Genomic DNA, 25,419 nt, shown 5'->3' on the forward strand with positions numbered 1-25,419 from the left:
GACTTGTGTTTGTCATATATAGTGGGCACTCAAAACAGATAATAGGAATGCGGGGAGGAGTTCGTGACCACAGCAAATTTTCTCTCATAGACTGAAATTTAAAAAAATAGAAGTAATGAATAAATTATGTAGTAGGTGTGATTCACTGTTTCAAAACTATAACATTCCTAACATAACAATGGAGATAAAAGGATGGAGAAGGCGCCTGTGTGAAGGAAAAATATTGTTTTCTCATGCCTACATTTTTACAAATATCATCTATACCGGTACTAGATTTTAAGACAATTCATCCCCAACTATATAGCCCCCGATTTTTTTTTGAAATCCTTTTTTAAATTTGTGCATCATTTGTCGAATTAAGTTGACGTATATAGCTCATAAAAATATCATGCCATTTGTTTTGATCATTAAAATGAGAATAAATAACAAACTTTGAGGAAATGCTGTTCGATTCACAAGTGTGCCCCCTCCCTATATGACTTCAGACGAGTTTATCTGTGTAGCTCATCACTGCATGTGGAAGGGATATAATTATATGACCGATCTTTTACGAGAGGTTTATTTCTATTCAATGTTTCTATATGTTTTGACATTGTTAAATATGATCTGAAATTTGTAGTCTTGTTGAATATAGTAATCTCGTTTTATGTACAAGATCTGGGTACAAGATATAATAATAATATTGGATTTATTGCAAATAAAAACTATCAAAGTACAATCACAAGCAGTCAAAGACTGAAATAAGTGAAAGTTTCCAAATAGAAAAATAACAAAATATAAAGTAAACATTATATTTTTATCATGAATAAATATCAAATAAATTACCAAATCAATTACAAATTCAAGATCTAAGATCTTGTTGTGGTAAGACTGATTAGTGCCGTAAAGTAAAATATCAGATCTCAACACACATCAACCACTAACAGAGCCCCTTTTTCATAGGCAGAACAGGGCTCCGCGGCCTCCCCCTATATGGCGGCGCAAAAAAAGAATAAAGTGCGGAGAACGGAAAAAGAGGAAAATTAGGAGAGAAGAAAAGAAGAGTAAAATAATAGGAGGAAGACGTGTGTATCAAATACGAGGGCGAGGGGAAGACTTGAAAAAAAAATCTTTCATGTCACTATCATTCTTCGCGCTCGCATTGTATACTATTATCTATAAAATACAGATGTGCTAGTAGAAGCTTGCCCCGATCTTGCTCAATATAAGCTCAGTTTTTGAAGTCAACATAAAAACATATTTCATTATATTCAAATTTATTCATAAAAAAGTGCTCTGTAAAATATCTCGTTTTATGGTCTGAATAGGCCCACAGTATCCCAGCACAGTACAGTGGGCCTATCTAGTCTCATATACTTCAGACTGCGAATTGCGAAAACCAACAAACTAACTACAATTCTACAAACTAGCTGTGCCTAGCCTGGAGACAAGACAACTCTATGGTGCCGAGACAAATCGCGAAATTGGGGGAGACGTGTCTTTGCCTTTTGGTAATCTTTTGCTGTATGAAATTTGGCGAATATTATAATTACGGTAAATTACGGTAAGTAATTGTTGACACTATCGAGCTAAAACCAACTTTAGTAAATTTGCTAACATAATTGTATTTGTAAAAATGATACGTATTTTATTTCATTAACAATTTATTGTGATTCGATTGCGGATTGGGAATTAGGAGGCCGGTACGCTGTAGATCTACCGGTAAACGTATGAGATTCATATGCACACATATTCGATGGTGTAATCGCACGATTCTGTGATAAATTCATTGGAATTTAATAGGAGGCTTTAGGAGCTAACCTCGCATGGAACTTGTATGGTAGTTTTGTGTGTATTCTACTGTGTGGTGGTGTGAGTGAGCCAGACCCACCCCCTATTATTCCCTTTGACTTTGTCTTTTTTGGGGATTGATCTAAGAACTGTTTGCACAATCATAATTGATATTGGCTGAATGATTCAATGTGACTGGCATGAGTTAATTCCTATACTCTGCTAGTGTAGGAAAAACTCATCTCTTTAATACTTTGTAGTTTTTAAAATATTACATCTTACATTCATTGTAATGTAAGCGCTTTGGGCCTAATGGGAAAAGCACAGTTCAAATGATAAGTAATAATAATAATGATAATAGTGACCAAAATAATCCAATTTCTGGACAGTACAGAGTCAGAACTTTTTAACAATGTCAATGTATAATTTTATGGTCAAGAAATTACTTTAAAATCAACCAGAACTTTAGCATTTTTTTTCGTCAAAAAAACAAACAAAAAATTGTATTGTGTGTGTTTTTTGCCTGCATTACCATTACATTTTGGATGTGTCTACTGACGTGCTGTGTTCATCTTATTTGAAAAAAAAAAAAGAAAATGAAAAGAATTTAAGGTATAAAAAAATTTAAAAGAAATTATGATAACATAAGACCATGACGAAATAATACTTCTAAGATTCTTCACATATTGTAAGTCTGAGGCCCGAATTCACAAAGGTGGTTTTGAAATCCCACGGTTGAGTCCATGGTTTATGCAGATTTCCTCTATAAATTATTTAGCGGGTAGGATGGGGGGTTGGGTGTCCGGACACTTAATATTTTTGAAGCCATCTTTTTTGTCTTTGGATTACACTAAAAATACGAATTCAATAATTGTAATCATCTTCTGTTTTGTTCTCTATAATATTTCCTAACATTTGTACCTAACATTTATGAAACTTCGCTTGTAAATTTTTCCAAATGACTGTCTAAAACTGATCGTCCGGACACACAACCTGTCTGGACACACAACAACTGGGTGTATCTGGTGCGTGTATAAAAAATGTCCAATTCTGTTGCGCGCTTTTGTCACAGTCTGGCAAATTGGTGCCTGTTACCATGGTTAGATACGCTATTTTATTCATGTGTCCTATGTTTGAAGAACGGACTTGTTAATAAAATAGTGTATCTAACCATGGAAACAGGCGTCAATTTGGTGCACTGACAAAAGCGTGCATCAGCATTGAAATTTTTATACAAGCTCCAGATACGCGCTAATTAAGCGTAATTTATACAGGAAATCTGCATAAATCATGGACTTAACCATGGGTTTTCAAAACCACCTTTGTGAATTCAGGCTTGAATGTCTCTGACCGTCATTCAACCTCTAAGTTCTGTAACAAAACCAAGTATCACTATCCTACAGAATAGTAGATATTACATTTTCTGTTTTTTTACACAAATTAAGAAGAACTGAAGAAAATACATGCATGTGTAAATTTGAAAAATAGTTGCAAAAAGTGAAAAATTTAGACAATTTTCCTCTATATTTTTCCAATGTTTTTGATCTTGCTGATATGCTATTTGTTTTTCATGAAAAAGATCTTGGAATGCCAGTTTTATGGGTCATATTTTCAAGATAATAGAGTGAAAACAAAAATTACTGTAAGTCAAATGTAAATGCAAACTTTTGGGTATTAAGAAATAGGGACCGCTCCCCCTTGCGATGCGAGTCTTCACCATGTTCACTGGGTCCAATATCTCAAACTGCCTCGTTTGGCAGCAGAGCTCTTTGAGCTGCAGTAGGTTGAAATATTTAGAAATTACTTAAAAATCCAGGTGTAACTGCATCAAAATCTATCTTTGTGTGAAATTTTAGAAGTGGAAATCCTGAAGCGAAGACTGCCATCCACCAAGAAGCATGTCATCATCTCAGCCAGACAAGTTTGAACCTTTGGTAGAGAATCTTGAGAGGTTTATTGAAATCACTAGGCAGTTGGGACTGGTTGTCAGTGATTTCCAACCGCAAGGACAAGCTCCTCTTAACCAAAAGCTGTAAGATCTCCTAGAATTCAATTCAATTTCAAGTATAAGGGTCAATCCACAGTTAGGGGCGACATCACTTTGTTGTTTGTTTTTAATGTATGTTAGGTTGTATGTTTTGTTACGTAAAAGGTCAAGCTCCTTATAAAAAAGCTGTAAGGTTCTCCAAAATTCAATTTAATTGTCAGGTTGTAGTTTTTTTATTTCAATATAAAGTTTATTAGAAACTAAATTTCCAGGTTATATGAAATTTTAATCCTTATTTATTTTGTCATATTGTAATATGTACATGTCAGATGATGTCACCCAAATGATAAGGGAAAGTAAAGTGTGCAAGTGGTTGAAATGAGACATACATAAATCATTTTCTTGTTATTTATTTATGATGGCTGTATTATGTAAAACTTAATTCATCTCTCATAAAAATTGTGTAGCACTGCTTAACCAAGAATATCCCATGACAGACATAATCCATTATTGTTATTCAATGTATTGACTGCAAAATGTTTAATATTTTTATTGTGAGACATAACATAATCACAAATTGCAAAACCAAGCTCTTTCTGTATCTATCTGGTAGCTCAGAATTTTGAAATATTTCAGTTGTGTGTAAAATATGATGCATGTAGAAGTTAATTGTTCAAGATTAAGGAATGATTAGACAGGACAGGGCTCCACACTAACCCATTTTTTCTACTGGTCCAACCTATTCATGTCGGACCAGTAGATACCCAGTTTTTCAAATTTTTACTGGTCCGAACCTAAAATCTACTGGTCCCAAAAAGTAAAGAAAACATTTAAAAAAAGGCGCAAGTTTATTTTTCTAGCCTTTCGTGACCCCCCCCCCCCCCCCGTAAAACAAAGGAATGAAGGACAAAAAGAAAGCAAGACAGAAACGAAGAGAGTAAGAAAGAAAGAAAGAAGGAAAGAAGGAAGGAAGGAAAGTCAGAAAGAAAGAAAGGATGGAAGGAAAGAAGGAAGGAAAGAAGGAAAGAAGGAAGGAAAGAAGGAAGGACAGTAAGAAAGAAAGAAAGGATGGAAGGAAGGAAAGTAAGAAAGAAAGGATGGAAGAAAGGAGGGAGGAAGGAAGGAGGGAGGAAAGAAGGGAGGAAAGAAGGAAGGAAAGAAGGAAGGAAAGTAAGAAAGGATGGAAGGAAAGAAGGAAGGAAAGGAGGAAGGAAAGAAGGAAGGAAGGAAGGAAAGAAAGAAAGAAAGAAAGAAAGAAGGAAAGAAGGAAGGAAAGTCAGAAAGAAAGGATGGAAGGAAGAAAAGAAGGAAGGATGGAAGGAAGGAAAGAAGTAAGGAAAGAAGGAAAGTAAGAAAGAAAGGATGGAAGGAGGGAGGAAGGAAGGGAGGAAAGAAGGAAGGAAAGAAGGAAGGAAAGTAAGAAAGAAAGAAAGGATGGAAGGAAGGAAAGAAGGGAGGAAAGGAGGAAGGAAGGAAAGAAGGAAGGAAAGAAGGAAGGAAAGAAGGATGGAAATAAGGAAGGAAGGAAAGAAGGAAGGAAAGAAAGAAAGGATGGAAGGAAGGAAGGAGGAAGGGAGGGAGGAAAGAAGGAAGGACAGTAAGAAAGAAAGAAAGGATGGAAGGAAGGAAAGTAAGAAAGGATGGAAGAAAGGAGGGAGGAAAGGAGGAAGGAAGGAAGGAAAGAAGGAAGGAAGGAAAGAAAGAAGGAAAGTAAGAAAGGATGGAAGGAAAGAAGGAAGGAAAGGAGGAAGGAAGGAAGGAAGGAAGGAAAGAAGGAAGGAAGGAAAGAAAGAAAGAAGGAAGAAAGTCAGAAAGAAAGGATGGAAGGAAGGAAGAAAAGAAGGAAGGAAGGAAGGAAGGATGGAAGGAAGGAAAGAAGGAAGGAAAGAAGTAAGGAAAGAAGGAAGGAAGGAAAGTAAGAAAGAAAGGATGGAAGGAGGGAGGAAGGAAGGGAGGAAAGAAGGAAGGAAAGTAAGAAAGAAAGAAAGGATGGAAGGAAGGAAAGAAGGAAGGAAAGAAGGAAGGAAAGAAGGAAGGAAAGAAGGATGGAAATAAGGAAGGAAGGAAAGAAAGGAAGGAAGGAAGGAAGGAGGAAGGGAGGAAAGAAGGGAGGAAAGAAGGAAGGAAAGAAGGAAGGAAAGAAGGAAGGACAGTAAGAAAGAAAGGATGGAAGGAAGGAAAGTAAGAAAGAAAGGATGGAAGAAAGGAGGAAGGAAGGAGGGAGGAAAGAAGGGAGGAAAGAAGGAAGGAAAGAAGGAAGGAAAGTAAGAAAGGATGGAAGGAAAGAAGGAAGGAAAGGAGGAAGGAAGGAAGGAAAGAAGGAAGGAAAGAAAGAAGGAAGGAAAGAAGGAAGGAAAGTCAGAAAGAAAGGATGGAAGGAAGGAAGAAAAGAAGGAAGAAGGAAAGAAGGAAGGAAAGTAAGAAAGAAAGGATGGAGGAAAGAAGGAATGAAAGAAGGAAGGAAAGGAGGAAGGAAGGAAAGAAGGAAGGAAAGAAATAGAGAAAAAAAAATAAAAGAAAGATTGAAAAGAAAGAAGGAAAGAAAACAGGAAGAAAACAGAGGAAGAAAGCTAAAACTATTATCATAAATAATTTGTTTCTTTTTTGGCTCAATTAAAATAGCTACGAAAGAAAGTCAGAAACCAAGTGTATCAACACACACATAAATGCATATGTGGGGCTATATGTATTCAGACGATACCACCCGAGACCCGATCTGTTTGAACCAAACAGAAGTGAAAATTTACCCTTTTACTGCTTACAGATGACAGAGTTACTCCAATTTTTAGGAAATATGGACATTATAAGAGCCTTTCATGAGTATGAACCGTGAATTTTGACAGTTCTGTGAGAGATTTCTGCCAGAGTTTAGCCAGGCTTCGTTCGTGCGGCCAGTGGAGAATTCACCATGTGGATTGTGTGGCTGACTACATGTACACTGTACGCATGCTGTATAGTACTCTAGTAACACGTGCGATTCATTCTGTGTGTATTCTGTGTGTGAATTGCAGAATTGAACGGGGGAAATGGTTTGCTGTGAATTTGACCATTTCTGGAAAAGTTATTGGCCCAACAATGGTTTTTATTACTGGTCATGTCGGACCCTTAAATCTTGCTATTTTTGGAAAAATTACTGGCCCGACAATGATATTTTTTACTGGTCATGTCGGACCAGTAAATCTTCCAATTTCTGAAAATCTACTGGCCCAACAGCGATTTTTACCGGTCTGGGACCGTCGGACCGCCGCTAGTGTCGAGCCCTGGATTAGACAAGACGTGATAAGGGCATTCTGATTCTACATTCATAGGGAAAGACTGTCTCTTGCACATTTCAAGGCAGAGCCTGAAAATTGGTAAAATGTTTGTGAAGAATTTACAATGAACTACATATTAGCATGGCAAGTGAAAGTATTTATCCCACACTTACCAATATTCATTCATTGTTTTTCATGTATTCATTTGATGTTCAGACACATGTTGGTGAGCAGCCTTCAAGAACTAGATAAAAACAAAGAACAAGTCCAAGATGTGCAAGTACCTCTTGAGCTCATTTATGAGTAAGTAGCTACCACAAATTATACTCTGTTAACCCTGAATTGACAAAAAGGATATTTGCTTGACCCTTTGAACCTGAAAAGCTGGAAAACCGGCTTCACCATGAATGCACATATACCCATAAAGCCGGAATACCAGCTTTAAGTAATGTGATTCCAAAAGGAAGGGTTTTAGATGTCAGGTGACCCATTAAACATGACCATGATGTCATTTTAGAGATATTCAGACGATAATTTGGGTTCATAATTTTATCAACAAATGGCTTTCATTTGTAAGGTTTAAGCGTAAAAAATGACCTAAATATACCACCCTTCCAAGAAGGCTCGTGCGAAAATAAACTATGAGTCTTATACGGACTGTGCGTAGGCTGTTGATGAATTTTACTTCCTTTAAGCAGTGATTTTGAGACAAAATTTGAGATTATAGTTAGTACAGGAAGCTACCCAATATCAGTCAGGCCAGGCCGGGTACCAGCAGAGTAAGGTGCAGCTGGCATGGCAGGCTCGAATCATTAGAATAGTCTATAGAAGATCATTTATTTCAAATGTCATTTATTATTCATTAATTTTGCCAATGATTTAGGGTGAGGGTCACGACTGTCCACAATAATTCACGGTTCAAAGGGTTAACATACTTTCTATTATGAAGCTGACTGAAGTGAACAAGGATTTATATTCGCTTGGTCTACAAAAATTTGGTCTACTTCTTAGATGATCTTATATCACATGAGCTAATCCCATTTGGTCTACTATTGATATAATTGCTGTTTGCTCTATTCTACACTTAGTCTAATTCCTACTTCATGGAATAAGAAGTGGACTTAGACCAAGTGTGATTTGGACAAGATATATAGGGTATATCCTAACAGGCAATTAGACAAAATCAGTAATGGTCTAAATGGCAATTAGACCAAGTGGTGGGTAGAAAAACTGGTTATAGACAAACTATGATTATTCATTTGTGATACACTGTTCTTTAAATTGTTCGTCATCTTCATTTCCAGATATGTTGACCAAGGCAAGAACCCTCAGCTATACACTAAGGATTGCATGGAGAGAGCTGTAGCTAAGAATGAGCTGGTTAAAGGGAAGATTGAAACATTTAGGGTAAGCATACACAATTTTGCAAAATTCATTTATTTCCAAAGATGCACTGTTGATGAAATACAAGACCCCATTTTTAGTGCTCCAAATTCCATTGATTTAAAAGATTTATCTCCAAACTTTGATTGCAAACATGCAGCTAATTAAAAGCTCTAAAATAAAGCAAAATGTACCATGCCGAGTTTGGTTATGATGTATCGTATGGGGCCAAATTATCTAAATTTGTTTTCATATTCCTTGAAGCTTGTTTATCAGGAGTGTCAAGTATCAGCCACTATGTGAGTAAAATTTCAGGTAATTGGATCAAGGACTAGGTCAAAGGTCTTATTAGGCAACATTTTGAATGAAGATTATTATTTTGTTTTAGTTTCTTTAGTATCAGTATATCAGATCTCGACCACCGATCATGCTACTGCTGCAAAAAATTTGTGGGCGCATGGAGCCCGATGGGAAAAATTTCAAAAATTGATTTAAAAAATATTTAGAAATTATTTATGTAAATAAGTGTATAAAATTATGTTTTGCCTATAACTATACTCCATTTCTCCTCTAACTCACAATAGCTACAGTAGAATGATAATTTTGGTGAAAATATTAATTTCTAACAATTTGACCCCCCAGCTAAACAATCGCATATTTTGCCCAAACTATTCACTAGATTTAAAAACCAATCATATTTCCAATGATTTTTTATTCATCCTTCAGAGATTCAAGAAGGCCCTGGTTACAGAACTGGGTAAAATGTTTCCAGAAGAGATTGACCGTTACAAGACTGTGAGAGGTAGCGACACATGATCACATTGAGTATCCTATTGACTTGAGAAAGAACAATTGTGCAAACCTTGCCTTCTGAAAAAGACAATTATGGTTTCGACCAGAAATCGGAGAGGATTACTGAAGGAAAAAATTGAAAAGGTAACCCTTGACGGATCAATGCAATATCAAGTCTGCACTTCAGGAAATGGTTGAAGTATAGAGTGAGGCCAGCTAAGTTGAATCTTTTGAGATCAGAGAACTCTAAATTGACCCACGAGAAATTTGAATAAGAAGAGGTGAATACTCCTGCTGTGCACATTTTGGACTGGAAAACTGCTCTGACCGTGAAGACAATAATTCAACTTCGACAATGTTGACTTTTATTTAGTCTTAATGTATTTGTAAATGGAAGTGTTTTCAGATAATTTACATGTAGATTTCATCAATATGGTTTCTGAACTGTTGAACACACTACACTGCAGGGTATAGTCTTTGGATTCACTGATGGCATTGTCTTCAGATATTTAAAAGCAACCAATATTAAGTCTAAATGTACATATGATTTGAGATTGTACGGAGTTTACACTGCAAAAAATTATTTCATCTGCTGATGGAGCCATATCATTGGATACATGTACAGTTGACTCTGACTACATTGCAAGTCAAATCCTTGGGACCATGAAAATTCTATTTGACTTAGGCAATCATTTTCACTTATGGAAGGTAGAATTTACAGAGTCATCAATATATGTATACATAATCAATACATGTATTCACAATCACACATATAATTTAGTTACATATAATCGCAGAATATGCAGTGCAATTGGGAAGACTAGATGTTTACTGGCTTAGCTTTAACATACAAGATGTTACCAAGGAACTTTTGATGGTGACCTGATTGTAATGCTGAATGGTCGTTTTGTTAGTTCAAAACTGTAATAGCTGGATTTTAATCTAATCTTCTTCTCAGGCTTCTTAACATTGTAACTATAAATCCATGATTATTTTTTTAAGTTGTTACCACTCAAAGTCAATTTGTAGCCCTCTCCTCCATCTCTCTTCCTCCCCCTTTACACCCTCTCTCACCTTCACCCCCCTCTCCCCTTCACTCACCCTTCCCCTCTCTCACTCCAATTCTTTCTTCTCAAACACACACTATCTTTATCTCTTTCTCTTCCCAACTCTCTTTCAACTGGAAGTGAAAATTAATAAAGACGATGATGTGAACTGAATGCCAATCATGTGTGATATACTAAAAAATTTATAAAGACATTAAAAATTTGTAAAGCCATTTACAATGTTTCATGGGTGATAATTATTTAGGGTGCATTCAATCGAACTTCTAAGGATAGAATCACAAATAAAAAATGGTGGGAGGGGTCAATGAGGCTGAGTGTTACATACGTTTGCCTAGATCAAAATATTTTCTGCTTAGCCCGATCTTCAAAATAAATTAGAATACAAACACTATATGAAAAACCATCATTTCAACCGCATACAAGTTAACTATGCAAATTCATCCATATTTTGAAACAATCAAGGTTTATAGGACTAGGCCATAAGCAGAGAATAATTTGTATGTAGAGAAACGTAATCCTCGTCCTGAGGAAAGACACATTAAGCGCCTCAAAAGCATGATACATAGAGGCAAAATACCGATAGGGGTGTTGTACCTTCAACAGCTCCTTTCAGTAATGTGCCAGAACATCATCTTAAATAACCTGCAGTGCAATATATCTTAACTTTTCCAAGAGGTTTCATTAAAATGAAACTTGCTTTACTATGTAACAGAAATAATATTCATCAAAATCAGGTACACTTCTATTGCCACGCATAATAAGTACAGTACAGTGTGTTAGTCACACTAGCAAAAGTGATGGAAGAGGCCAATCAAAATTACATTATCCCAATTTCCCAAATGACTTACCATCAATCTTGCTTTTAAATCGTTTTAGTGCAATATCGAGTAATACATTTTGGCATATTTGCCCTCTATCTCAGCAAATTCAGACACTCATACTGTCATGAAGCCTATCAATATTATTGTTGATATATTCCGTTTCATATTGAACATTGTGACGTGCATTAATTACTGCTATTCATAATGAAGCAGATAGATAACAGTGCATGTGCCAATTTTTTTACCAAAAACACAAATTTTGGCCCAAAATCTCACTTCTTTCAAAAACTATCACCCAGACTTTCAAGTGAAAAAAAAGTTACAAATTTCTATGAACAAAATCGTAGATAAATGCATATTCATTTTTGTCTATTTTCTGGGTAAAAAATATGAAAATATACATTAATACATTTTAGTCTATGAAAATGCCGTACAAAAAGTGTAAAAGGCATATTCAGGTCCTTCCAATTCTGCTCAGCTAAATTCAACATAGGTCCATGAATAAACTGAGTCAAAGGTTCACCAAATGAGTAATCCAATGCTTAGCTCCCTCTCTTTCTTAGAAAATAATAATTTGAAGCTCGTCTGCTTGGCTTAGAGTTCAGAGTTCAATGGACTCCCTGTCAAAGTTCAAAGGTTGTTATTCCACAAGATAAGTCCTTAGCTTGATATTTATTTTCGTTTCTTACGCAGGAAAGATTTCAAAGCTCGTCCTATCTGCTTGGCTTTAGGTCAAAGTTCAAAGGTCATTGTTCCATCATAAGAGGAATCCAATGCTTGGTATTTCTCCTCTTCTTCGAAAGGAAAATTTTCCAAACTCATCCCATCTGCTTGGTCTGGAGTTTAAAAGTTCAATGGACTCCATATCAAAGTTCAAAGGCCATTGTTCCATCATGAGAGGAATCCTTTGCTTGACATCTCCCTCCCTTTCTTTGACAGGAACACATCAAGGCTCATATTCAGGTCTTTACCAATCTGCTTGGCTGACTGTCAAAGAAATAGTTACGACAATGAAAGAACATGATTATATTAACATGAAAGAGAAGCCTGCAAATTTGTGAATTACCAATAGCACATGAATTATAAAAGTCTAACAAAAAATGTATGTATTTTATTCTTAAAAAAAATCATTATGTAGTGCTTTTTTTTCTAATTCCATCTTTTTTTTGTTTTACCAAAGGAAATCATTGGTGACACCTTTTAAATCACAAACAACATGAAATTAATTGAGTTTAATCAGTTGGAAAAAATACTAACATATTTCTGAACTTAGGGTTAAAACACAATTTGCATTGGAAGTGTACATAAAATCACATTTTCTCTTAGAGGTCTGACATCCACTTACAAAACACTGCAATCTTTTCACAAGGGGGGGGGGGGCTTTTTTGTTTAAACTATTTTTTCCCCTGGGATATGGATTCCATCCCAATGAGGTATCGGTGAACACTAAGCACATGACTACAAACATTTTTTTTCTCACATTTTTGTCTACCTATTTAAAAAATGGTCCAAAGTTCAGAATATGTCTACAGGTTCAAAACCCTCAAAGGCTGATGATCAAATGAAAGAGAAAAACCTACATCAAGCATCTCATGAATACTGTCTAATGTCAGACTTCCCGATCCTTTCTTCATTACACCATCTATGGCGCCCTCTTTGTTGACAGCTGCAACTATGCAGGCCATGCTGCATGCCTCTTCTTCAAGCGTTGCATCTACGATGTGACCAGAGTCAAACTGTTGATAAAACAAGTAGATCAATGTTGCATGTTTTGTTCAAAACACAGACCAGAAACCAGTCTGCAGTGTTATTTTACTTTTGCTATCCATCGAGCAAACCTTTGTATTACAGAGCCTTGGTGAATGTTTCATAAAGCTGTTCATATGTTATAAAAGGCTTTATATGTGACTGGTTAACCTTTCTCGTGCCCGACATCAACACCAATGAATGCACAATTTACCATAACAAAGAGTCACCAATCCTGTGTTACATCCAGCATTAAAGGTAAATGCAAGTTTTGGTAACGATATTAAAATGAGTTTGTACAGAATCCAATGAAATGACCACCAAAGTGTCAAAATAAATAAAGAATATGTGCCAAAGGATTCTGGAAGAAATTGTGTAATTGCAGAGAAATTAGCAAATAAGCACAGGATTCGGGTCAAGTGTCTGGCACGACATTCAAAACAATAATACACTGTCCCACGTGCGCTTATCCGTGTTGGTGATCTTCAGTGTGAATATTTTTCAGCGTAGATTTCAAGATTTTACAAAGTTCAGTTTATGTGACTGTACCAGATCTAGATCCTGGATGATATACTGACAATTAAGCCTGGTTTTTCAGACTTTCTCATGAAATCAGTGTTTACTGCAACTACTGGCATTTCTCTGTAAGTCATGAGTAACATTTCATAATATACAACAATTGTGAATTTGTCACTATTGTAACTTTAATGGAATCTTTGATTTTGATTGGCTGCTGAGCCCTGTAACCAAGGTAGTTGCCATAATGGCAACAGTGCTTGGATCTCTTTATGAAACAGGATTCCAGCTTTATGAAATGAAACGCCTCTGAGGTCAGTCCTTTGTTTACCTTAGTGACTGTGACTAGTACAGGTAGATTCTTGGTGTCCATTGTGATGAAATCATGTGGGTTACTAGAAACCTCAATGTCTTCAGTCCCATCCATGTCTTTCTGTACGGTCACCAAAGGTATCCTAACATAAACAGGAAAGAGATTAAAAAGCTAAACTTGAGCGTTTGCAGCAAGCAATAATGATTTCATGAGAAAATCTTTGAAAAGAGCCGCTGTATGTAATTGCTTTGGGGGGAATAACTGATTGCTCCCCCTCCACTTTGTCTACTTTCCATTTAGTCTCATCACAACTGAATTAATCCTTGTTCAGGCAATTTTTTTAATTTTTCTATTTTCGATAGCTACTTTAACAGTCTACTTCTGAAATCTGAAACATTGGATAAAGCTTTTGCATTGCAGTTATTTGGGACTTTCCAAAGGTTTTTTTTTTTATACATTTTCCAGGGCTTTAAATAAACAATTTTATGGGCAAAATTGCCCCAAGTCCCTGTGTAAACTTTCTCCTGTAATGTAAAGGCATGTTAATGGTACAGGTTATATTGGATTATTCATGATTTTATCTTTCACTGTATCACCATTAATTCAAATTCAAAGTGGGGAAAAAATATGGTAGGGGAAAGAAAATTTAAATACAATTTTTCAATAAACTACATTGCAAGATTTCTTTTCCTGGAAACTACCAAAACTTGTTTGTACTTACATTTTTTTTTCTCTGTTTATATTTTGCCATTTTTCACATGTATACATGTAATATGTTTTTATCCTCAAGAAAAATCAACAAAGTAGGACAGGGATCTCCTGTTCAATGCATCCCATTCCTACACTGGCCGTAAAAGAAAAAAATCCCATTCGTCAAAACAAATAACTAGAAGAGAAAATGTCTGCAGTGACCCGAACACCCTGGTCAGCCCACTCAACTTTTATGTTTTATTGATATTTGACCCCCAAATCAACAAATCTGTGGACCAACCCCGAATTTTTCTACATTTATTTTATTTGCTTGTTTTTTTTTCACAAATATACTTGTTGAATATCACCATAGAACAATATACAGAAGTTCCAGGACATTTGGTCAGATGACAATTGCTCCGCTCTAAATTCCACACACTAATCGTATGACCAACTTCAACTCTGTGTTTAACACTATACACTACCATAAACCTAACATAAAACCCTATAGCAACCCTAACCCTATATCTTAGACGAAATTAAGCCTGGAGCAATGGTCACAGGAGCTAATTTTGTGTCATGCTAACAGAGGGCACTAAGGCTAGTAATGGCGAGTATATCGACTTATGGACTGTCAAAAACGCCCCATGCAAAAACTGTCATTGACAAGTCAAAGAAAACTAGAGAGAGGGGGAGGGGGAGACCTTTTTTTCTTGTTGCTCTGATTCAGGCATGCATTACATTCCCCTTGAACACAGGGAGACATTTTATCCACATTTGTCATCTGACATCCAGCAACTTTCCTTGGTTTTGATTCGCCGAGAGCCGATAACTTACATGAAACAGTCCCCATTACATACCTTGTATTATAGAGAGCTGCTTTAACTGCAAGAGCAATGGCATCAAAGAGATTTCCTCCACATTCCAGTACAACTATATCAGCATAGAGTGTCCATACACATTGACCAGCTATAACGCACAATGATTTGTAGTCCAACATCTGCAAAATATATACCAAAGTGAAAAATATGAACATGGGTTGTTGCAAGAAACTTGCAATCATGTGATGTGGAAATTTTTACAAAATCATATTGCTGCAATTAATTGCAAATTTAATGTTGATTGCAATATTACTTACACACAATACATTGCAGCCAAAATCTGCAGAATATATACCAAAAATTATCATATTAGAATTAAGCATGTTTTAAGAAATATGCAATCAACTGCAAGGTTATTTTTTACACAAAATAAATTATAATTCTTGTAATTCATTTCACAATCAATATTGATTGTCAGATTGCTCCTTGCAACAAAGTATACATTGGTTTGTTCTAAAAAAAGAATGGGGAATTAGGCATGGATTACAAGTTTCCTGCAGCAACTTCATGAATAGTCTTTTATTTTGCATATATAGCCACTTTATTTACAAAAAGAGGATAAAACAACTTTTACAAACTCCAAAATTCTATTTGTTTGAAAATGCAGATTTGACCTTCAATTTACAGGTATCTCACAATGTAATTGAGCATGAAATTGCACTGAACTATGGCTGGCCAATTATATCATGGGTTGTATCTTTAAAAAAATAATTCTGGAATCATTTTGTTTAATCTGTAAATTCGTGACCAGGGATTGTGACTCACAAAAATCAATTTTAGAAAGCTATACATCACATCCATAAAATTGATTTTATTTAGATTAAAACTGATTTAAGTTGTATTAAAGTGAATCACCTTCAACTCCATGATAACCTTTAAGAGTACAACCATGAAAACACACTATAGGATACTTGGCTTGCTATAGTTCATCAAACATTCTTTCATTTATAGAACACCCTTGTTGAATTGTATAAATTGCAATATTCATATATTTAACCTGATCTACAGACAAGCACAAATATCCCCTGCGTATGTTATTAAACCTATTAGCAACCTCCATTGCAAAAAAAATCTGATTCTGCATGACTTTTGAAGATGCTATTGTCCTACCTTTTCATTTTTGTAGACAAGCCCAAGCATGTTGGATATCTCTCCTGCCAGCTCATCTCCGCCCCGCCCGGCAAACTTGGGTGATGCGTTGGCTGAGAAGTCTACAAAGAATTCTATTGTGCCGCAGGAAGGATTTAATTGATTAGGTGGTCCCATTTCAGCTTTAACACCAACTAAAACCTTTTCAATTAAAAACACATTGAGAAAAAATGTGACAAATTAGAAATAAAAGTGTTCAAAATAAAAAAAAGATAGGGAGGAACAGAAGTATAACGCCAAAGATAAAGGATCTAGGTGGATATTTGACTGCATGCATTCAATATGCTTCTGCATTTGCAAGATTAAGAATTTAAAACACATTTTACTTCTAAAATTTTCAAATAATGACCTTTGACCATGTCAGTATTTGAAAACACAATGTCCCCAGCACCCATCTATGGTGGGTAAAGGCATTAAAAAAAACACAAGGAGAGTAAAGGATTGAAAATTCTGATATATTTATAATGATGCAACCTCACACTTTCATGCTATTAAAATTGCCAATTTCAATAACATGGAAAGTTTAGTAGGAATTTTGAACATATCATATACAGTGTATTTCATTACCAGTACTACGCTTTTGAGTCAAATATTTACTGATATGTTTTTATAGAAATTTTTCTTAAAACAAAAAAGTGTTTTTCAAGTTAGTGAGTCTTTGAGCCTTCAGTTGCTAGGCATGGTTTAGTCAATTCTCAGAGCATGAATTAATTTTATTTCATTTAATTTCATTTTTTTAAATATTCAATTGAACAATATAAATCATGATAGCTGTGTACCTCACACTTACACACAGATACTTCCCATGTTCAGATTACGGTATCCCCCGCTTCCTGGGACATCATCAGGGGGATAACTGTAATTGTTCCACTCATATAAAATTTTTATGTTAACTTCCTTTAGCTTTTTAGTGATTCAGCCAATCACTAAAACATGCCTATGAAGGAATGTGCAATAAACTGGGAAGTTTAATTCCATCTCATTTTCAATTGTCTTTCTTTTGACATTTTGTGACTTTGGATTCAGAAACAAATTGATGCAAGTGTCGATAGCCTCACTGTGACTGAACCAATCTTCTAACTATTGACAAGTACTTGGTAAAGATTATTGAATCTAGCCTATGTAAAAATATTGTTCATTTTGACTGAGTGGAATATGTGCAGTTAGATTAGTTTTTTTTTAACCCAGTTTAGGATGAAAGTAGACAAAGCAGGAATAGACCAATTGGCAATTTACCAGTTAAACATACCTGTGTGTTTGAAAGCTTCAATCTTGCAGATCCACTTGTGTTGGACACTACTCCACATTCCAATTCAAAGTTTCGATAAGATAGGCATGTTCTCCCATCTGACCGCAGGTCATCCTAAAGGTAAGAGAGGGAAAATCAATCTTAAAAATTAACTTTACTGATATCAAAGTGAAATGAATATTTAGCATTGGTCATCCAAGAGGGTAAGAGATCCTAAATTTTCTAAATTCATATATGTGGCCGAAAAATATGCTGGAATATAGCGAATTTCGATGACAAAATGATCAGGATCAGGTTCTTCGACAGCTCGATCGACGTCAGCGCAGCTACAGCTGAGTGAGCGAACGTGCCAGCCAATCCGTTCCCTCAGCTGTAGCTGACGGCAACTGAAGCAGAACTTGGCTGATCCCGTCTGTTTGTCATCAAATTTTGCTTTTTTCCAGCTTATTCTTCAAAAAGGTGGTAGGCTGATTATATATGATATAAATTTATCTTTATTTCTTCTTTTTCCCCCATCAAAAAGCAAAATTTAGGAGTAACTGAGGGAGTGCAAAAGTGCTCCCTTTCTCCATAGACATAGTCCCTGTAACGTTAGCAACACCAACGGCAACGGCCATATTTGCGGTAATTTGCTCCAGAGTCCAGGAAATCATGATTTGAATCAAAATTTGAATCGTGATTCAAAACACAAACATGTATCACAATATCACAGAATCTGCGTTTAGACGACTTCATTCCAATGCTGTTTCTCCACGGGCCAATCTTTTGTGCGCATCACTATTAAATGCGCAGTGCGATAGAGGAAATTTCTCGCACGCGTTTCGGCTCTCGAAAAATCTTTTACTTCCAGAATTCAGTCTATAGTATTATACCTCATTTTGTCTACTTCTATCATAGGGTCCATGCTTCTATTCATCTTTTTGGTTTTTCAAAAATAGTGTTCGGAAGTGAAATTCAGCGTAGATCCACTTTCATATTGACACTGTTATTAAACTCAACAACTGAGATCATTGTCCAGTTAATTCATTTACTAGAACTTGAAGTTGAAGACATGACCAAAAAATGAATAGTGGACGATGTGATGACCAACAAAGAACTTGAACATGATCCAAGAAACGCATGCATAGCACATAATTGTACATACACTGAGCATATAGAGCGCCTAATTGAGCTTTACAATAGTCACACTGAAAATAGCCCGACACAGTGAATCATGATTTAAATCACAATTGCGTTTATAAGAGGCTTGTTCGTTCGTGAGTCTACAGAAACGTCTTTCCAAACGCCCCTTTTTCCGTGTTTCATGTTTGTGATTTGAAAGACGTTTATTTTCACTTTTGACTAAATCAATCAATCAAGATTCTGCAGCTGCAGGATCATGATTTGTATCATGATTCAAGTATAAAAAGTGGCGCATAAACGCACCCTCATTCTTGTCACCACACACTTGTTCACTGCTACCACCCTGCCTGTGGGGAATCTAGAGTTAGGACTATGGTATGCCAATGTTGTACAGAGCACACACTGTAAAAAATCATTAAAATATCACTTTTGTGACCAAAATTACTAATTTTCATACAGTTGCAATTTATTTTTCATTAGTAACTTAGGAATAATTTTTTCATTCACCAGAGCGCTCAAAAACTTGAATTTTGGGCATATATTTGTGTACGCCCTCTATTGGTGGAAAGTAAGGCCAAGTGAAAAAAGAAAGTAGTTGATCGTCCGGGTTTTTTTGAGAGCGGTGATGAGGGAGGTCCTTACTATTTGCTATATTACTATTTTTTTTATAAACAAGGAGGCATTTTCTCGGCCCGTTTTTGACATTAGTGATGAGGGAGGTCCTTACTATTTACTATTTTTTTGCTATTTTTTTATTCAAATGGTTGTCAGGCCATGTCAAGCTCGAAATATGTGATTGATGCATGCTCAATATTAATAATAAATGAGTAGAAATGTATATATATATATATATATATATATATATATATATATATATGCATAAATATATATACATACAATTGATTGGAAATCTATGGAAAATGTATTATGCAATAAAAATCTATCGATGTATTTAAATACTGATATATACCGGTACTGTATTGTAAAACAAAACGTTCATGTCAAGTGAATGATTTAAACATTATTCTATATTAATATAGAATATATATATATATATTAATATATTGTTGCCTGAAGATCGCATCTGCGTGAAACTCCGAGTAGCACATCAATAAAGTACTGATGAACCACACGTTATCTGTGTAACTTTATTTATTTTATATTTATATATATATATATTATAAAGGTAAAAAATGCATGGGGGTTGGGTCATTTTTATTTCCATGGAGCCATGTTTAGTTTTCCAGAGCCAATCTCTTTTTTAGTTCTGGGCATGGTTTCTCATCGCAGTTTTCCAGCTACTTGTATATTCATTAACATGTTGTTTAATACTGTTAAATTTTTATTCATTTTTTAATTGATATCAAATGTTAAATGATGATTGAATTAATTGTTAATTGTTCACATAATATTTATCATTTCATGTTTGTAATTGTGTTAGATATAATTACTAATTTTTACAATTTTCCATCAAATTGAATAGAAGAATAAAATTTATCAAATTTGAACAGAATTGGCACTTCTAGGAATACCATTAATGATTTTCAATCTTCATATAGAATAACCCACTTGAAATTTATGAATATTCAATGCACTGCCTGCTGACGTTAGAAAACTCAATTGATTTCACAAATTCACATGATGTGTAGGCCCTGGGACTTTCGGGTTTTTTTCTCTTCGGGTACCCGTGGTAATTTTCGGGCGGGTACCCGAAAATCATGTTGCTCGAAATATGACTGGTGGAAAAACCCCATTGGTGACGTCATCAAGCCAATGCGATGCAGGCCAATTTATGAATGAAAATATAGTAAGCATGCGCATTGCGAGCCTCCCGTGCGCCACGCAGTATTCCATCGAAACAAGTCTGCAATACTCTGTCACCTCGTACGAAAAATCGACCTACAATTCCACTTTTCTATATTTTATATGAATTATAAAAGGTATTCTCAGAGGATCTGTTTTCTCACCGATACCGCACAGGTAAGCAAATATTTATAACTTCTTGCTTTTCCGTCAAAATCGTACGAAGTAGCGTCGATATTACATCGTGTTCGTGAGTTTGTAGAATCTATCGCTACGTGAACAAAGTCAATTGATTTCCGGGTTTCGGAGCGTCAAATGTGCCAGCCAATCACGATCGTGTTACCATTTTCGGTTTATGATGAACTGAAAATGGTATCAAGAACGTGATTGGCTGGCGCCTCGTCTGCTCCGAAACCCGGAAATCAGTTGACTTTGTTCACGTAGCGATAGATTATACAAACTCACAAACACGATGCAACATCGACGCTACTTCGTAAGATTTTGATGGAAAAGCAAGAAGTAATAAAATTTGCTTACCTGCGTGGTATCGGTGAGAAAACAGATCCTCTGAGAATACCTTTCATAAATCATATGAAATAAAGGAAAGTGGAATTCTAGGTCGATTTTGGTACGAGGTGACAGAGTATTGCAGACTTGTTTTGATGGAATACTGCGTGGGCTGGGCTTGCAATGCGCATGCTTACTATATTTTCATTCATAAATTGGTTTGCGTCGCAGTGGCTGGATGACGTCACTGCGCTGCAAAAGAAACATGGCGACGATTGAACGATCTCAGTCACATCATCATCATCAGATCACTTGAAAAACTAGTATATTTATGGATATTTCGAGGGTAATTGGTGAGATTCAAAATGAGACTTGTGTACTTTTGTGAAGAGTTTACAATCATGTCTTACACTACGCAATACAAATCAAATGTACGTTATACTGGTGAGCAATTTTCGGGTATCGGGTACTGATTTTTCTACCCGGGTACCCGAGGCTTCCGGGCGGGACCCGGGTTTTAGTCCCAGCCCTAATGATGTGCCAGCACAGTCAATAACAACATCCCAGCACACAAGTCATGCATAACCCAACAGAGTCACAACAAGCACAGTCAATCATAGACCAAAAGCTTCGGTCTCTGTTATGTTGGTTGTTCAGCTGAACTCCGTTGGCTTCACTCACCAAATACAGAGACCGAAGTTCTAGCGCGATCTGTACAGGGACTCAATGGCCATATGTTTATGTACTTATGATCGGATAAAACGGGGAAGTGAATTTGCGCGACAGCTGAGGTAAGTCACTGTTTTTGTCCCTTTTAACTTGATTTTTCTCAGTTTTTTGGCTATCAATGCCAAGAGGGGATATTAATTTGCATTTTGGTCGCATGAATTTTCAAATTTTTTATTCATTAAAGACAAAAATTGAAGAGCCCCGATGGGGGGATTTTGCATTGCAAGTCCCCTAATGGTGGGTGCACGATAGCGAGCCGTCTGTGTATGAGGAGAATTTTTTTTAAAAATGTTATAAAACTCCTCGAAACAGACGGCTGCCAGCTGTCTAAGTCAATCACCGTTACACACATCGAAGTACAGGTGCTATCACTCACCAAAAAACCCGCCGAAATACAAATTTACGTCATTAAAATTGATTTTTCTGCGCCATATTTCCAAAGCAGGCAACAGATTAGTTCAGATTCAGGAAGCGGGGTCCCCGAAAATGCACTATTATGAAGATATCTGTGATCTTCCCCGGATCTTCCCCGAGTTTGCAAACTTTATTTTCTTACTAATTTATGAAGGTATCTTCAAAATTCCAATAGAAAACCAAATCAGAATTTTTTTCTTTCCTGCAGTTAGGGCGATATCGGACTTTGCAATTGTTTTTGAAGTTGCGAGAGAGATCCCAAACCACATGAGAGCAAATCGCTCGCCAATTTTGTGATTTTTTTCACTATTCAGCAGCCATAAAAATAGTAAATATCAAGAAAATTGATGCTGCAATGAAAAAGGGAACATCAAAAAGGAAATTCCCGATTTTTTTTTTTTTAACCAATTTTTGAAAATAGTAAATATCAAAAATTTCCATGCGGCGGCCAAAATAGATGTCAACTACTTTCTTTTTTTACTTGGCCTAATATGGCAAGAAAATTTTCATTTTTTGATCTCTATTCAGGCCTCTACAAAAATTTTTTTCGTCACTTGCCCTGTTGGGCAAGTCATGAAAAAATTTGCTTGCCCGATAGAAAAAACTGCTTGCCCAATTTTTAATAATTTTTTTCATTATGACGGCACTACTCTTATTTTTATTAAGGTATACAAAATAACAATTGAGAATCATGTCCACTATAAAAGAACACACATTGAAAAGGATATTTTCAGCAACGTAGGCCTGAGTCTTAACGTTTATTTTAGAGAAGAAGAAAAAATCGATATTTTATGGGCATTTATGGTTTAAAAAAACCCTTCAACAAAAGTTGCTAATATTTCATATTTTGCATCTTTAAATCCACGAAATGGCTACCTGCTTACCATATTTACTTAGAAATAATTTCATTTACCGTAGTTGGAAACTATAAAGAAAGCCAGTGAAAAATGTTCAGCTCTTAATTAGTTGGAAACCATCAAGTCTTTTCTTCATCATTTTATGATGTTGCACTCAGTCAATAATTTTTATCTACATGTACATGTACATGTTTTCACATGCTACTTTTTTTCTATTTTGAGGAATACCTGTTCACTTATTAATGAATTTAATACTAACATTGTTTAATATTGTATGATTTTTAAGTAATTTTTTTTCACTATGCTTAGAATCTTTGGCGTGTGTGTGTGTGTGTGTGCGTGTTTGTGTGGGTGTGACTGTGAGTTGAACTTTGATATAATTGAATTCAATATCTAATTTCTACCTCGCCTATTCCAGTACAATAAACTGTACTCGGCCATGTAATAAAGGCCCACATACCCTAACTTTTCCTGAAGTTATTTGAAAACGCAGACTTCTACGAAAATTGCATTTCTCTATGGGGGAGTCTAAATTCGGTGAGAATGTATTCACTAATAACTTAAATATACATGACAATGAAGAAATCATCAAACTTTATTGGAAGTTTTGAATAATATACCCGAAATGTAAACTCTGTCTAAAACAGAAAATCACCATATCTGAGCTGAGCGAATTGTGTGCCCAGAGCTCTGGCAGAGAGATCAGAGCTAGCTAGACTGGCTAGTTGAGTAAGTACGCTGGTGCCGCCTCCCGCCGGCCTTGTAAATAGATGGAGCTTTGTTTGATGATTTATTGTCTGATATTTACCTCATCCCCTCAAAAAGGAAAACAAATGAATTTTAAGTTATAATTAACAAATACGGCAAGTTATTTTGGATGTTAATAGGCCGTTTTGAAAAGCAAAGCCGAATGACAACTCACCAATGCGAGGTTACTAGACTCTGTGATTTATTTCCTGTGTAATTCTAATTATTTTATCACAGAATTGTGATATCGGAAGGGGGAAAATGTGCATTAGAAATTGCACATGATGGTAGTCATAATGGACCCCTATACTACATTCATCTGTTTTCCAGCCATTGCGTTGATTTTTTTCATACCTGGTACCATGTGTATGGAAATACGTGGTACAGAAAAAATAACGCAATTTCGAAATTTGAAACTGCGCTATTCGCTATTTTTTAAGGCTTATTCATGATTTTGAGTGTGGATTTTTGATGATTTATGGAAAAACGAGGTACGGTACAGAAAAGAAGACGCAACAACCACTTGCCCGATCGCGATCGGGCAATTGACTTTGAGAAGTGCTTGCCCGCACGTCATTTTCACTTGCCCCGGGCAAGCGGGTTTGTCGCGCCCTGTCTATTTTTAATTAAGAAAAAAATGATTTCAAGAATCAAATTTAAATAAGAGCCAAGTTGTATGAATAATAGATGTAATGGAAACTGTCAGTGTAAAAAAATCAAGCATTTGCCCCAAAGAAAGAGAAAATAAGCCAAACATTGCCTCCATTATTTTGCCACACATGGAGATATAACTGAGATCAAGGTTACATTATAACCTTGTTCATTGAATGAGTGTCACCACAGTTCAAACAAAGTGATTGAATTGAAGACTGTGCAGCTGTGCCAGAGTGTGAGGTAGAGAAAATTACAAACAGAAAAATCAGCGTATGGGACTGAACTAGTTATATATCAAGACAAAACTTGAAATAAAATAACAGTGACACGGAATATTGGACAGTATTAATACCACTAACCTTAATTCCATGTATTATAAATGTCTTTTCGCCTTCACCCAATTGAACTGAAGCCATCTTAGGTCAAAAATCTAAAGAAGCTAGTCAAGAGAGTCAAACTTTGTCTTTGTTTGGATCGGTCTCGGCACAAACAGCGACTACGGTAAAGTGCACGTGCAAAAATAAGTTACGCAATCGATACGTGTCGTGAGTGCAGGGGGGGGGGGGCACGGAAATAAAATGATTCCGTGGGGGAGGTGTTACGTGTACTCCTGTCAGATACATCTCCATAAGGTCAACGTATCAACAGAACCTAAACGTTTTAATTTTCTTCATGGTGAACATATTGTGACATATCCTGCGGACAGCTGGGATACTTCACCCGAATCATTCCAACCATGTGATCCTTTTACTCTTTAACATATTTTCTCTTATTTTGCTCTTGATTTTTCCTTTTCTATCTTTCCCCCTTTTGACTTAATCTCTTTATTTCTGACACTCTTTACCTTTTTCTCTTTTGCATACCTATCTCTTTATTATATTATTAAGTTTTGTTCCACTCTCTTTCTCACTCTTCTTTCTTGTTTTTCTTTTCTTTTCCTGCATCATCAGTTGCAGTTATGCTCTTTC

General features: G+C 35.8%; 2 protein-coding genes across 2 annotated transcripts; one reads left to right on the forward strand and one right to left on the reverse strand.

Annotated features, from left to right (window-relative positions):
- The first annotated feature begins 1,429 nt into the window (after positions 1-1,429).
- LOC121407355 (mediator of RNA polymerase II transcription subunit 10-like) lies at positions 1,430-10,455 on the forward strand. Its single transcript, XM_041598400.1, has 5 exons — positions 1,430-1,543; positions 3,627-3,802; positions 7,228-7,314; positions 8,316-8,418; positions 9,121-10,455. Exons 2-5 carry the CDS (start codon positions 3,669-3,671, stop codon positions 9,208-9,210), a joined length of 414 nt encoding a protein of 137 aa, XP_041454334.1. The 5' UTR covers positions 1,430-1,543; positions 3,627-3,668; the 3' UTR covers positions 9,211-10,455.
- LOC121407354 (exosome complex exonuclease RRP42-like) lies at positions 10,419-24,956 on the reverse strand. Its single transcript, XM_041598398.1, has 7 exons — positions 24,811-24,956; positions 17,619-17,732; positions 16,331-16,510; positions 15,200-15,339; positions 13,668-13,791; positions 12,655-12,810; positions 10,419-12,061 (listed from the first exon to the last, which is right to left on the reverse strand). The coding sequence occupies exons 1-7, from the start codon at positions 24,865-24,867 to the stop codon at positions 11,966-11,968; spliced, it is 867 nt and encodes a 288-aa protein (XP_041454332.1). The 5' UTR covers positions 24,868-24,956; the 3' UTR covers positions 10,419-11,965.
- Positions 24,957-25,419: the final 463 nt, after the last annotated feature.

The sequence above is a fragment of the Lytechinus variegatus genome, chromosome 2, assembly GCF_018143015.1.
Source record: "Lytechinus variegatus isolate NC3 chromosome 2, Lvar_3.0, whole genome shotgun sequence".
Taxonomy (NCBI): domain Eukaryota; kingdom Metazoa; phylum Echinodermata; class Echinoidea; order Temnopleuroida; family Toxopneustidae; genus Lytechinus; species Lytechinus variegatus.

Bases quoted from the DNA above. Each gene is read 5' to 3' on its own strand.
- LOC121407355 (XM_041598400.1), top strand. From the start codon at position 3,669: ATGTCATCATCTCAGCCAGACAAGTTTGAACCTTTGGTAGAGAATCTT. The intron at 3,803-7,227 runs GTAAGATCTCCT...TTTGATGTTCAG, and splicing joins GCTCCTCTTAACCAAAAGCT to ACACATGTTGGTGAGCAGCC. The intron at 8,419-9,120 runs GTAAGCATACAC...TTCATCCTTCAG, and splicing joins GGAAGATTGAAACATTTAGG to AGATTCAAGAAGGCCCTGGT.
- LOC121407354 (XM_041598398.1), bottom strand. From the start codon at position 24,867: ATGGCTTCAGTTCAATTGGGTGAAGGCGAAAAGACATTTATAATACAT. The intron at 13,792-15,199 runs GTATGTAATGGG...TGTTTATGTTAG, and splicing joins GCAGCTCTCTATAATACAAG to GATACCTTTGGTGACCGTAC. The intron at 12,062-12,654 runs GTAGGTTTTTCT...TTTCTTTGACAG, and splicing joins GTATTCATGAGATGCTTGAT to TCAGCCAAGCAGATTGGTAA.